The sequence below is a fragment of the Bos indicus x Bos taurus genome, chromosome 9 (assembly GCF_003369695.1).
Source record: "Bos indicus x Bos taurus breed Angus x Brahman F1 hybrid chromosome 9, Bos_hybrid_MaternalHap_v2.0, whole genome shotgun sequence".
NCBI classification, from domain to species: domain Eukaryota; kingdom Metazoa; phylum Chordata; class Mammalia; order Artiodactyla; family Bovidae; genus Bos; species Bos indicus x Bos taurus.
Genome location: NC_040084.1, coordinates 70,982,180 through 70,996,083, shown reverse-complemented (window position 1 = coordinate 70,996,083; position 13,904 = coordinate 70,982,180). Strand labels below are relative to the sequence as shown.

General features: G+C 39.0%; 1 protein-coding gene and 1 long non-coding RNA gene across 5 annotated transcripts in view; one reads left to right on the top strand and one right to left on the bottom strand.

Annotated features, from left to right (window-relative positions):
* The window catches only part of SLC18B1 (solute carrier family 18 member B1), a 36,557-nt gene extending 27,945 nt beyond the window's left edge, over window positions 1-8,612 (top strand). For 3 of the 4 annotated variants that reach the window (XM_027551590.1, XM_027551592.1, XM_027551591.1), the window contains exons 8-14: window positions 56-157; window positions 1,468-1,559; window positions 2,995-3,090; window positions 5,254-5,328; window positions 7,404-7,497; window positions 7,593-7,645; window positions 7,868-8,612. In XM_027551590.1, coding sequence (XP_027407391.1) covers window positions 56-157; window positions 1,468-1,559; window positions 2,995-3,090; window positions 5,254-5,328; window positions 7,404-7,497; window positions 7,593-7,645; window positions 7,868-7,934 — 579 coding nt within the window. In that variant the 3' untranslated portion in view covers window positions 7,935-8,612. Of the gene's footprint in view, window positions 1-55; window positions 158-1,467; window positions 1,560-2,994; window positions 3,091-3,798; window positions 3,923-5,253; window positions 5,329-7,403; window positions 7,498-7,592; window positions 7,646-7,867 lie in introns of those variants that run through there. The other variant, XM_027551593.1, reaches the window with a different exon arrangement.
* A 1,128-nt stretch (window positions 8,613-9,740) lies between these two features.
* Window positions 9,741-13,440, bottom strand: LOC113898443. The gene is made up of 3 exons (XR_003512653.1): window positions 12,962-13,440; window positions 11,925-12,115; window positions 9,741-9,823 (listed from the first exon to the last, which is right to left on the bottom strand). It is a non-coding gene; the product is annotated as an uncharacterized LOC113898443 (long non-coding RNA).
* Window positions 13,441-13,904: the final 464 nt, after the last annotated feature.

Genomic DNA, 13,904 nt, shown 5'->3' with positions numbered 1-13,904 from the left:
TTATTTTTTTTAAATGACTTAACCATGTAACTTTAACACGGGATTTCTTTTACAGTTTAATTTACCAGCTGGATATGTGGGACTGGTATTCCTGGGTTTGGCATTATCCTATGCCATTTCTTCACCACTGGTGGGCCTACTCAGTGATAAAATGCCAGTATGTACACTTCATTGATATTTACGAATGACTTGTGTATGTCTAGACTGGTGGTTGTCCAACTGTACTTCTGGAGTTCTGCAGGGCTACTGATCAGAATGAACATATTCAAATTTTTTTAAATGTTATCTTTATTGAAGTATAGTTGACAAATAAAACTTTAAGATATTTGAAGTATACATCATGGGGATTTGGTATATCTATACATTGTGAAAGGATTCACTCCATCTAGTTAATTAATATATCCATCCCCACAGTTTATCTTTGTGGGGGAGGGGGGGCAGTGAGAACATTTAAACTCTTAAATATTCATTTTTTTTGAGCTGATGGAGACGTTTCAGTGTGAGTTCTCAGTATCTTCCAACTTGTCATCACCCTGAGCAGATTCACTTTTTAATTGCTTCAGCTGGGAAAAGGGGAAGCTTATGCCAAAACTGTTGAAAAACTCCTGGATTAGATTTTCTAAAGGAAAAAATTCCCTTGATGAAAAAAAAAATGGATTGACGTTAATAATCAGGACAGAGCTCAAAGGTACTTACGACTTGACCAACTTGAAAAGATAAAATGTAGTTTTTCTATGAGAGTGAAAGGACTGGTCATGTCAATATGCATCGTTATCCCAGAGCCATCCTGAAAGTAAATTTCTTCTATTCTCCTTTAACTAGGTTTAAATGATTCAGTCTAGATGACTAGTATAGAGGCTTAGTACTATTCACCAAGTCTCAAGCTTCTGTGATACTGGTGCTTATTTTCATGTTTCCGCTCTTCGTTGCACATGGGTATATATTTATGAAGACTGATTACGTGGAGATTACTTGGTAATCCAGGTGACAAAAAGCAAGTGTCTTAAGGTGTTTGGAACTTAGTTTTAAGATGTAGCCATATATATAACTGAACGGATATCATACCCTTGTAATGTTTAGCCTGCATTTCAGTAGTTTATAAGAAAACATTTTATTTGATACTTGTTAAAATGTGAATTTTTCTAGATAATGCATCTACTTGGCTGTTTCTTGTGGTGACTGCTTCTTTAAAATTCTTATATTTGAAACAGCTCATCATTTGCAAAATCCAGAATATACTCCCATTCCAAGGGATCTTGTCCTTTGCTCACACCCTGTCCTGAGGTATACTGATTGCACTTGCTTTTGTGTTTACCATCTACCCTGTTTTCTCTTACATGTAAAATTTTGTTTCTTCAATGTACTGTTTTTTTTTAATATCATGACTTGTATTCCTTGATGATTTCTTTATATTCTTGGATTATGGGAGGTTTTTACCTCTAAGTCTCTTTGGACTTTCTTTCTCAGCACCTGAGGAAATGGCTTCTGGTTTTTGGAAACTTAACCTTAGCAGGTTGCTACATGCTCTTAGGACCTGCCCCATTCTTGCACATTAAGAGGTAATCTTTTTTCTTCTTTGAAATTTTTGGCCAAATACTATTAAGAATTATTTTTAAAAATTTTGGTATAACACTGATATGCTTAGTATCTTTGAATCTTATTATTTAAACAATTATCAGATTTCGGACTATACTGAAATATTTGTTTTACTGACAGTATTACTGGATGCTAGCAATGGTCTAAGCAAACATCAGTGCATAAAATCTATATCAAATGAGAAAAATGCTTATTTTTCCTTTGTGTTTCAGTTGCAATTTGTACTTTATTTTAAAAATAGCATTTGTTATCTACCTTTAGCTGATTGTTCTTAGAATATGCCTTTTCTTTTTTTTTTTTCCACCACTTCTTGCTCCTTGAGGTAGGAACTAATTTTTTTTTGTTTCTGTGTCATCGTTAGTATGTGGTAGCTGCTTACTAAAGCTTGTTTATTATAATTTCTTTGCTAAAATAAAGTGAGCTACTTAGAGATTTTTAGGTACCTCTGGGACAAAACATGACATGGAAAAAAGCAAGGATTTCAGAGTCCTTCATGTTTGGGTTTGTATTCAGACTTTCTGCCTTTTTTGGTGTGTGAACTTGGGTAACTCATTTAACTTCCAAGAGCCTAGGTCTTCTTATCCACACACACACACACAACAGGTGATAATTGTGCCACTGGAATAACTTTCTAGGCTCAGGATGGAGTGACTCCAGCCCAGGGTGCCATATCAGCAAACCAAAGCTTAAAGCAGTATATCCAGTCAGCCAGTCACCCCCCAGTCGCCAACCCTGCTCTGGCTTTCTCACCCTAGACAAGATAGACTGTGTGGCCCTGGCCAATCAAATATTTTCTGATTTTCTCTTCCTTGTTCTTTACTCTTTACCTGTAAAGCTTCCTGCCTTCCATCCCATTTTGCAGTCCTCTGAAAGGAGACCATACACCTCATGAAGTGTTAAGTAAAGTTTGCTTCTATCACCTAGATTGTCTTCTTTAATTGTTTTAACATACTCACATGGCAGGGTCGCTGCAAGGATTCAAAAGAGCAGTGGATATGAAGTAACTGACATAGGGCCTGGCATGGAAGGAATAGCAGGTTCCTGTCACTTCCTTTACCACATCCCTTTTGTGCCCTTTTTCAGTCAATGGAATTTTAAAACTAAGTGCTTGAAGGAGGGATGTTAATATTGACATTTTAATCAACTTTGAAAGGATTTTATATGGTGATAAGGCAAGTTGACTCCAGGCATGTGACATGTGTGGCCAAAGACCTTGGGATAACAGAATGAATTGATTTTTTTCCCATCAAAATGTAAAGATCAGATGGGAATAAGAATCAGACTAGTCTTGTAATCTGTGAAAGAAACTTCTCCCAAGATCCTGCCTGCCCTTTTTGATACGAAGCTTTGTTGTCTCTTTCAATGTTAATTTTTTTTTTCTCTAAAACTTTTTTGCAGTCAGCTCTGGTTGTTGGTGCTGATATTAGTCATAAATGGTATCTCTGCTGGAATTGGCTTGATTCCAACTTTCCCAGAGATTCTCAGTTGCGCACAGTAAGTTACTTCCGTTGCTTGAACTGTTGTAATTAGCAGTAAACATCACAAGCTTTCTTGAATTTCTCAATTTTGTAGGATTTTGGATTTTTTTTACATTACTAAATCTTCATGATTTCATGTCACACAATATTGTTATAAATATTATAAGCAACTATACAATAATATAAATGATGATATAGAGTAATATTAATACAGTGATAGGTAAAATGGGTTATGGATAGAAGCTTGGCTTGGTTTACACCTTGGTCCAGATTTACTTTTAAAAAGTCAAAGCATATATATATGTATATGCATAACTGAAGTCCTTTGCTGTACAATAGGAATGAATGCTGCTGCTGCTGCTGCTAAGTCGCTTCAGTCGTGTCAGACTCTGTGCGACCCCATAGACGGCAGCCCACCAGGCTCCTCTGTCCCTGGGATTCTCCAGGCAAGAACACTGGAGTGGGTTGCCATTTCCTTTTCCAATGCATGAAAGTGAAAAGTGAAAGTGAAGTCGTCCAGTCATGTCTGACTCTTAGCGACCCCATGGACTGGAGCCTACCAGGTTCCTCTGTCCATGGGATTTTCCAGGCAAGAGTACTGGAGTGGGGTGCCATTGCCTTCTCCAGTTAGGAATGAATACAACATTGTAAATCATACTTCAATAAATTTTAAAATAAAGCCAAAGCACAGTGGAAAGACCTCAGCATCATTTCCTTCTCACAGTGGAGGTCCATGCAAGGACACAGAGTGACCAGGTAAAATGATTTTAGCACCGATTCCAGTGTGTATGTTTTCCTCCCTCACACCGCCAAGCACGTCTCTGAAACCAGGTGGGTGTCCTGCAATTCAATTGATTCTGTGGATTCATTTTGATATTTGGCAAAACTAATACAATTATGTAAAGTTTAAAAATAAAATAAAATTTAAAAAAAATTCAATTAATTCTGAAACCACTTAGCTGGAGATAGCAGCAGATCCCACAGGTTAAGGGCTCAGTCCCACAAGACTGCTCTCTGCTTCAGAAGCCAATTTCAAGTACAAGTTGTTACCTGTGCTTCTGACCCACTGGCTGTAAATCAGCAGTTCCCATGACTTGGATTTGATTAATTTACTAGACTAGCTCATAGATCTCAGGAAACCAGTCAGATGACAAGACACAAAGGGCAGTGAGGTCCCAAGCAATGGAGCCTCTGTCTGGGCCCAGCACTGTGGCACGTGGAAGCATTCTGGCTACCCAAGCTGGGAGCATTCTGAACTCAGTCCCTTTGGATGTTTATGAAAGCTTCATTACGTGGGCATGGCTGATTAAATCATTGGCCAATTGGCAATTGATTTAATCTCCAGCCCCATTCCCATCCCTATGAGGAAGGGGTTTGTGGGGGCTGAAAGTTCCAACCTTCTAATCCATATTGATTCTCCACGCAACCTGGGTGCTGGTCCCAAAATCATTTCATTGATACAACATAAGACACTTTTTTTTTTTTTTAATGGCTTTCATCTTTTAGGAAAGTCCACAAATTTTAGGAGCTCTGTGCCAGGAATGGGGAAGAAGACCAAATATATCTTTTATTATGAAGTACTATGAGTTTGAGTGAACTCTGGGAGTTCATGATGGACAGGGAGGCCTGGCGTGCTGCAATTCATGGGGTTGCAAAGAGTCAGACACGACTGAGCGACTGAACTGAACTGAACTGAACACCACATCAGGCACTTGTCACTTGGCCGTCGGTCTTTAGTAGATGTGATGATGAAGAACACAAAGTGAACTTGAGCAGGAAAATAACTGTTGGTTCTGATGTGCCAATTCAACAATCCTCATAGGAATAAGGAGCTGCTTCTGTACTTTCTGAAAGTTGCCCATTGCTCTCTTTACATGTTCATTTCATTTTAAGGTTTCTTAATTGTAAACTTTCATAAACATGTAATGTATGTGGGTCATGATTCTTAATATTATATCCTATATATACAGTAGAAGCATTTCTAGAAAACCCTGGAGTAACCATAACTAGGAGAACATCTTCAAATTAGGTTAACTTTTTATTTTAGAAATGGAGTGCTCTTGCTGTTGGGTTTGTCCAGATTATCCCTGGTTTGGTTTAATTTATCTACCATACGCTATTCCTTTGTTTCATGAAAGTTCCCTTTTAATCATGAATATACTCTTGTTTCTTTTTGCAGTGAAAATGGATTTGAAGAAGGATTAAGTACCCTGGGACTTGTGTCAGGTCTCTTTGGTGCAATGTGGTCAGTTGGGTGAGTAGCTTTGGAATTTACTTCACGCTTGTCAGTTGGAGACCACTACTCCCACTTTACAGATGGAGAAATTCAGACACTGAGAGGTCAGATGAGCTGCAGGAAGGTGCATAATTCTCTTAGGGCAACTGCTGCAGTTTTGACCCATGCTATCTGACTTCAAGATAAGTGGTTATACCAACAGTTTTCTCATATACTTTGTCTTATTTAAGTGATATTTTAAAGTTCTTTTAACAGGAGCATGTCTCAGGTTTAAAAATGTATTCATTTATTCATTCATTTTTTTAAAAATTTTATTTTATTTTTAAACTTTACATAATTGTATTAGTTTTGCCAAATATCAAAATGAATCCACCACCGGTATACATGTGTTCCCCATCCTGAATCCTCCTCCCTCCTCCCTCCCCATACCATCCCTCTGGGTCGTCCCAGTGCTCTAGCTCCAAGCATCCAGTATCGTGCATCGAACCTGGACTGGCATCTCGTTTCATACATGATATTTTACATGTTTCAATGCCATTCTCCCAAATCTTCCCACCCTCTCCCTCTCCCATAGAGTCCATAAGACTGTTCTATACATCAGTGTCTCTTTTGCTGTCTCATACACAGAGTTATTGTTACCATCTTTCTAAATTCCATATATATGCATTAGTATACTGTATTGGTGTTTTTCCTTCTGGCTTACTTCACTCTGTATAATAGGCTCCAGTTTCATCCACCTCATTAGAACTGATTCAAATGTATTATTTTTAATGGCTGAGTATTCATTCATTTTTGTATCTGTTTTTTAACTCTGTACTGTGTTGTTGTTCAGTTGCTAAGTCGTGTCTGACTCTTTGCAACCCCGTGGACTATAGCCTGTCAGGCTCCTCTGTCCATAGGATTTCCCAGGCAAGAATACTGAGTGGGTTGCTATGCCCTCCTCCAGGGCATCTTCCTGACCCAGGGATCAAACCCACATCTACTGTGTCTTCTGCATTGGCAGGCGGATTCTTTTCCTTTGAGTCACCAGGGGAGCCCACTCTGTACTATACCAGAGAGATAATTATATGCTAGCTGCATAGCTATCATCAATCAGTATGTACTGAGTTATTTTAAATACAAATACCTGGAGAGAATATAATAAAAACTCTTTTGAATGCATGCCATCTTTTTAAAATTCTCATATAAGGCACCAACTTTTCAGAAACAGTCATAATTTTAGGATTGTTTAAACATTTAAAACATCATCCTTTTCAGGTAGAATTATTTTCTTACTTCCCTTGTGGCTCAGCTGGTAAAGAATCTGCCTGCAATGTGGGAGACCTAGGTTCAATCCCTGTGTTGGGAAGATACCCTGGAGAAGGGAAAGGCTACCCACTCCAGTATTCTGGCCTAGAGAATTCCATGAACTATACAGTCCACGGGGTCAAAAAGAGTTGGACACGTCTGAGCGACTTTCACTTTCTATTTTCTTACACCTAATGCCTTGTTCTGGAGAAGGCAATGGCAACCCACTCCAGTACTCGTGCCTGGAAAATCCCATGGACAGAGGAGCCTGGTACGCTGCAGTCCATGGGGTCACTAGGAGTTGGATACAACTGAGCGACTTCACTTTCACCTTTCACTTTCATGCATTCGAGAAGAAAATGGCAACCCAATCCAATGTTCTTGCCTGGAGAATCCCAGGGACAGGGGAGCCTGGTGGGCTGCCGTCTATGAGGTCGCACAGAGTCTGACACGACTGAAGCAACTTAGCAGCAGCAGCAGCAGTGCCCTGTTCAGGGCTTTCCAGGTGGCCTAGTGGTAAAGGATCCGCCTACAAAGATGGAGACAAGATGAGGGTCTGATCCCTGGGTCGGGAAGATCCCCTGGAGGAGGGCATGGTGACTCACTCCAGTATTCTTGCCTGGAGACTCCCATGGACAGAGGAGCCTGATGGGCTACAGTCCATGGGGTCACAAATAGTCAGGACTGAAGCGACTTAGCATGCATGCACACGTAGTTTCAATATAATGAATTGAAGAGGTCATGTAGTCCGTAAGAAGTAACTTTTTTTGGCTCTATTTAATTCTCTTTCTTTTTTCCACTGTTAGTGCTTTTGTAGGACCAACGCTGGGGGGATTTCTCTATGAGAAAATTGGTTTCGAGTGGGCAGCTGCTCTACAGGGTCTCTGGGCTCTGACAAGCGTGAGTAATTAGTCTTTTCCTTTCATTTTTCTTATGTTTATGGAGAAACATGACTTGGATAATTGACGTTAACCATATCTTTCATTTTGTTAAAGGGACTAGCGATGGGCTTGTTTTATCTGTTGGAGCACTTGAGGAGAAGGAGGAGGTATGGTCAACTCTGGACCTTTTTTCCTCCCTTTAAAATTTGGCTTGTGGGAGATCAAAACAACATTTTATACCCATTCTTCCAGTCTGAAGATCTCTGGGTACTCTGTGCCTCATTACTTGATAGACACATATATGGAAATAGTTGGGTAGTGACGTAGGTACTGAGTTTTTTTTTAAGGTGAGAAATATTGAGATTGGCTTCTTTTTTCCTTCAATATAGATCTGAACTTCAAAATATCCTTGGCACAGAGGAGGAACGGACTGCTCTCTTGTCTGATGAAAGGTAGCCTTAGGAATTTCAACCAGTACAGGACTGGAAGATGGATGCTCCTGGCCTTGAACATTAGTGTTGGACTTTCTTAATTTTTATGCACAAACTCCGTGGACTCCACACGAGCATCCTGGAAATGTTAACATAGTTTTGGGTGATCCTGTGTTGGGCTACACATCCTGTCGTCCTGAAGAACTGGCCTACTGAACAGTCATATTTGAAATCTTAAAGATGAGAGGAGTCATTGAAAATGAACAGAAGTTTGTGGTTTTGAGTGGCTAGACTTGGCCTTGAAGATGTGTTGACTCTAGGTGTCCTGTTTCATCTGTTTACTTTATTGAGTGCACTGATTCTGTGAATGTACCTTTTTTATTAACAGGAAAAGAAATGAATTTATTTGACATGCCTATAAGTAATGTAAAGATAACTCAAAATATACAGAATAATTACTGTGAAATCAGTTTTTAAAGTAGTTGCTTTCTCTGTGTCCTGAGTTTTTGTTTGTTTGTTTGTTTTTGTTCAAAAAGCAATTTCCAGCCTATGGTATAAAAACTATTGTATATCATGGCCATCAGCTCTTCTAAAAATTTTGCTTGTGTGAAAGATACAAGAATAATATTACTTAGCACTTCCAATTTTGTAACATACTGTGAATTAGGATCTTGACTTATAAATAATGCTTGGTTTAATATTATTCATTTCTCTTAATGTCTCTGTTTTAGTTCTATCCTTTAAAAAATTAAATATTTCCAATAGATGTATCCCATTTACAGAGCAAGTGAGTCCACAGGAATACCTATTCTGTGTTAGGGAAGGGGTTCCTCTGACTTCATGTAAAATCCATGTCGTTATTTTGAGTGAATCTCTGCTGAGCAACTCTCATACCTCCTGATCCATTTTCATAGTGTAGTAGCCACATTTACCACCCCCCCCCAATTTTTTAGTAGACTAAATGGTTTTTCATCTATTTAGTAATTCAAACATATTGAATGCCTTCTCTAAGCAGACGTTGTGCTTGGTATTACAAAGTTAGCCGTGATCAAGATAAACAGTCTAGCCTTTATGGAACTAATATTTCAGTGGAAGGGATAAACAATAAATAAATACCAGAATCTCTATCTATGACAGAAAAACCTGGTGATATGAAAGAGTAATTGGCTGGAGTTGATTAGGTGTGAGGATCCTCCTTTAGATAAGGCCTGTCTGTGGAGGGGCTTTTGAACTGAGATCTGAAGGATGACAATGAGGCAGCCATTGACAGGAAAGAGCCCTTCTCAGTTTGCACAAAAAGGCTTGACATGGTCAGAGAGAAGGCGGCTGTGGTCCACAAGGCTGGAGACCAGTAAACAGACGAATTTGGAGAGGTGGGGAGGGAGTGGCTTATGAATGGAGGATGCCAGAATTTGATTCATATTTCAGAAAGCTCATTGTGTTTGCATACTAGGGATAGAGGGAAATCTTGGAAGCTTTGAGAAAGTCATTAATAGTACCAAGCAAGAAGGTGATGATGTAGAGAGAAAAGGATGTGGTCCAGGGAGTGCCAAGCCAAGCACAAATGGCCTATTACTCCTCCCCCGCTTGCTGGAGCGGCTCTAGGACCACTGTGACCCCAGCCCGCTGCACTCGTGTGCCCAGGCCCGGAGCATCCTGGCTCCATTCCAGTGCTTTTCTTCCAGGGGCGAAGGCTAGAGGAAAATACGGAGCTGCTGCTCCTCCGCGCAGCGGTCAAGGATGCCGCCGAGTGCCTGCAGTTCCCAATTCTGCCACGTAGGGCCGCTATTAAAGCACCGCCGGGATCCGTCAGCGGCTCAAAGCAGGGCAGTGGCGCTGCAGCTTGAAACGCCCCTATATGGCGTCCAGACGTCACTCAGGACTGTCGGCCTATTACCGTAAGTGCGCTGCTGACTGTTGGAGAGAAGTTCAAAGTCAACGCAAAGATTCCAGGCTGTCTGGCGAGAGAAGTTTTTGTTCCGACTCCCCAAACACCGCTGTCCATACGTGCTGTGGGTACTGGTGTATTTAAACCCACTTTGTACCAAACCAACTTTGCACTTTCCTTATGTTATGATTTTGAAATATTAAAGTAAATGACAGAAAGGTTAGAAGTATGAGAAATGATAGCAGAACTTTGAACAATGAAACCAAGAAGTAGGGCAAAACTATCAAGGGGAATCTTTGTGTTTATGGTTGGTTGGTTTAGTGGCTAAATCATGTCCGACTCTTGCGACCCCATGGATTGTAATCCGCCCGGCTCCTCTGTCCATGGAATTCTCCAGGCAAGAATACTGGAGTGAGTTGCCATTTCCTTCTCCAGGGGATCTTCCCAACCCAGGTCTCCTGCGTTGAGGCAGATAATTTATCGATTGAGTTGTGGTCTTCTAAATGTAACAAAATGTAACAAAAGTACCCAGTTTAAAAGAACTCCTTTTTTTTTTTTTTTTAATGAGGCTGAATGTAGAATATAAGTAAAAAATATTTTTATGTTAAGATCATATTGCACCCTATATACATATATGACATAGAGTAATCCAAAGAATAAACAGGACAGATAAAATAAAAATCACAGATTTTTAGAAATTAAACTTAAAAAAATTTGTGATAATTGTTGATTCACATGTAGTTATAAGAAATAATACCCAGAGATCATCTTATTCTTTATCCAGGTTCCCCCAAAGGCAACAGCTTGTAACACATATAGTACAATATTATAACCAGGTTATACTGGTAGATTCAAGATAAAGAAAGATTCCCAGTCTTCAGATTGCCCAGGCTGCCACTTTTCTTTCACATCTACTCCTTCCTTAATCTCTGGCAATCACTAATCTGTTCTCCATTTCTGTAATTTTGTCATTTCAAGAATGCTGCATAAATAAAATCATATAGTATGTTATCTTCTGGGATTGCCTTATTTCACTCAGCATAAGACTCTTGAAACCCATCCACATTGTTGCATGTTTCAGTAGGTCATTTCTCACTGAGTAGTAGTATATGATATGGGTATACAGCTGGGTTGTTCACCCACTGAAGGGCATTTGGGTTGTTTTCAGTTTTTAGGTAAAACAAAGCTGCTATTAACATTCATGTACAGGTTTTTGTGTGAAAATGTCTTCTCTGGGATAAATGCCCAGCAATACAGCTGTTGAGTTGTAAGGTAATTGCATGATTAGTTTTTCCCCCAAATAACCCATATATTTTACATAGGAAATTAGATTTGGACAATAAATATTAAATATTACACATCAATGAAATATTCTATTTACTTGCTTATTAAGTTATCCAGATTTAAATATGTTAAACATACCTTCTCATATCTAGCTGGCAAGAGAGGTGGGTAACAAATACTGAACTGCCAAATGATTTTCACTAAATACAATTAGTAAGTGAGAAGTAAAGAGCTGGTATCTTTTATTTATAAACAATCATTGCAAAAGGGAATGATTTAAAGACTAGTTTTGATGGTTTTTTTTCCTTTGGTATCAGTATCATATGTCTTCAATTTATGAAATAAACATGCAGGAGAGTAAGACTCTGAAACAGCATACTTAGAAAAAGTAAAACGTTATCTAAAGTATTAACAAATGAAACAAAACTTTACATATTCAGTTTTCCATTAAGAGCAACCTGCAACTCTTAAAATATTTGCACTATTTTCTGTCAACTACAAATTGGCACTTGCCATGGGCACTTACCCTCTATCTCTACGAAGATTAAATTATTTGCTGCCACCTCTACTGAGTTTCAACACCCTCTGGAAGGAGTTCAGTGTGGAGAGCAAAAGTGAGGCACTCTGTGCTCAGGGGGAAAAACTAGCAGGACAGGTCTTCACATTGTTAGACATTTTCAGGAGCCTATTTTATGAGGCCAACTCTTGTATCTCCTCATATCTAGAAAAGCACTAAAATCCTTCATGGTGGAAACTGTTCCTCCTGACTAGCAGCAACTTCTGGAAAAATATGTGCTTGATTGCATGTATTTCCCCCTTCACCAAAATCATAGATATACTGACCTTCCTCCATCTGTCTCTTTGAAGCAGTTTCTCAGAGCTATCTGAAGTGCAGTCTTCCAGGCTGCAGTCCTCATTTTGCCCAAAATAAAACTTAACTGGCAACTTCCATGTTGTGTGTTTTCTTAAGTTGACCTTTCTTTCAGAAAATCGACAGATCCACTTTGAATCCCAGTTTATTTGTAGGTGACAATCTAAGAAACATGATGTTCAAAAATAGCTTGTGGTTTATAGTTTAGTGCCCTTGCATCAGCAGTACAAAAATAATCTGGAATGTTATTTCTTACTGATCATGGTCAACAGTAGCACAACAAATACAAAAAGCAGTACATGATTATCATTTTTAAGTTTTTGTCATTCAAGATAAGTTTGAACACCAAATCAGTTAAGTCCCATTGTTATATGTTTCAAAAATTACAGCCATGAAATCAGTTGTTGGCTGATTTCAGTTTCTTGTTGGCATGAAATCAGTTTCAAATCAGAATTTGAAAAGAGCTTCTTTTTTTCTTTTAAGAGAATTAAAGCCATTGTAGGTAAATATTTTGTTTGAATACGTTGACCTGAAACAAATAGATGGCCAGATATTTCTTCAACAAAGATGGGTTTATTTGGAATCAACAGAGAACTGCAATTCAGGGTTCGTAGCCATGGTGAGCCATGTACAAGTCCCCACACAGCAAGGGAAGGAGAACACTTTTATAAAGGGAAAAAGGAAGTTGGAAGGCCACTGGTAAACAAACAGGCCTTAGGATTTCATTGGGAGAGTCCTTGCCAGGAAAGAAGATGAATTTTTCTTTTCCCCATTGGTCGCTGCTATCCTTGCAGGATATGAGAGCTTCCCCTCTGATCTCCCAACTCTATTTAATTGAGATTTCTGTTTACTAAATTTTTGCAAACATCATATTAATACTTTTCATTCAAACATTTTCAGAATGAAAGTGAAATGAATGGTTATATTCATTTCCTCTGTTGTTTTCTATTGCTATTACTGGTTTGCTGTTGCCTCTTTTATTTATGTATCTGATGACCATCAGAGTTACCTGGTTGTCGGTGTGTCCATTCCTAAGAGCTAGGTCCAACCTGCAGATCTTGAACACGAATAGTATGAGGACAAGGATGTTCATTATGTACCAGTGCCATCTGGTAGTAAGGAAGTTGCAAGATTTAATTGCATGCATGCCACTGCAAACTCTCTGAAAGAAAAAATATACTTGAGGTCAAACACGTTGTTAATTGGAAAAAAATAACTGCACAAGAAAGATCTCCTCACACTTTTTCATTCCTGTGCCTGGTGAATTTATCTTGATTTGTTCTCAGGACTCAGAGGAGCAAGAACTCCCAAACAGATACAGTATATTAATTGATCTTCCATATAAATAAATTTCACTTAGCAAAGCCTAAGATTTGGATTCTGGGTGGGTCAAAGCAGACAAACACAGACTTCAGCTTTTCTTCTCTATCTTTGAATATAGTCTGGTGAATGGCCCAGCTTACAAGAAATGGAAGCTGCTGCTCATAAGGAAATTCCTTCCTCACTGAGACCTTTAAATTCTCCACAAACATTTGTCTGACCTCTTCTAGAACAGGGAACAAGAGGCTGTGGGAGGTACTGTGACCCTGCCCTCCTTCCAAGTATGACTGTCACTCAGGAGGGGTGGGGCTGTGACTAGTTTTTAAAGCAACCCCCAAGTGGTTTTCCAGAGCAGTTGTACCATTTCACAATCTTCCCAACAGTAACGTATGACTAACCCAGTTTCTCAGTAAGTTTTTTTTGTGTGTATGTTTAAATAAATAGGTTTAAATAATATAAAATAAAATAATAGAGTGATGCATGAAATAGGGAGAGTTTATTGATAAGAGAGCAAATCTGTGGGACTGCTAGAGGAAAAACCATCCAGATGGGCTCATAGAAATGGACTTTAAGTTAATAATTCCAAAAGAAGCCATTCAGGTCAGGCTGACTTTAGAAGACAGGAAACATGA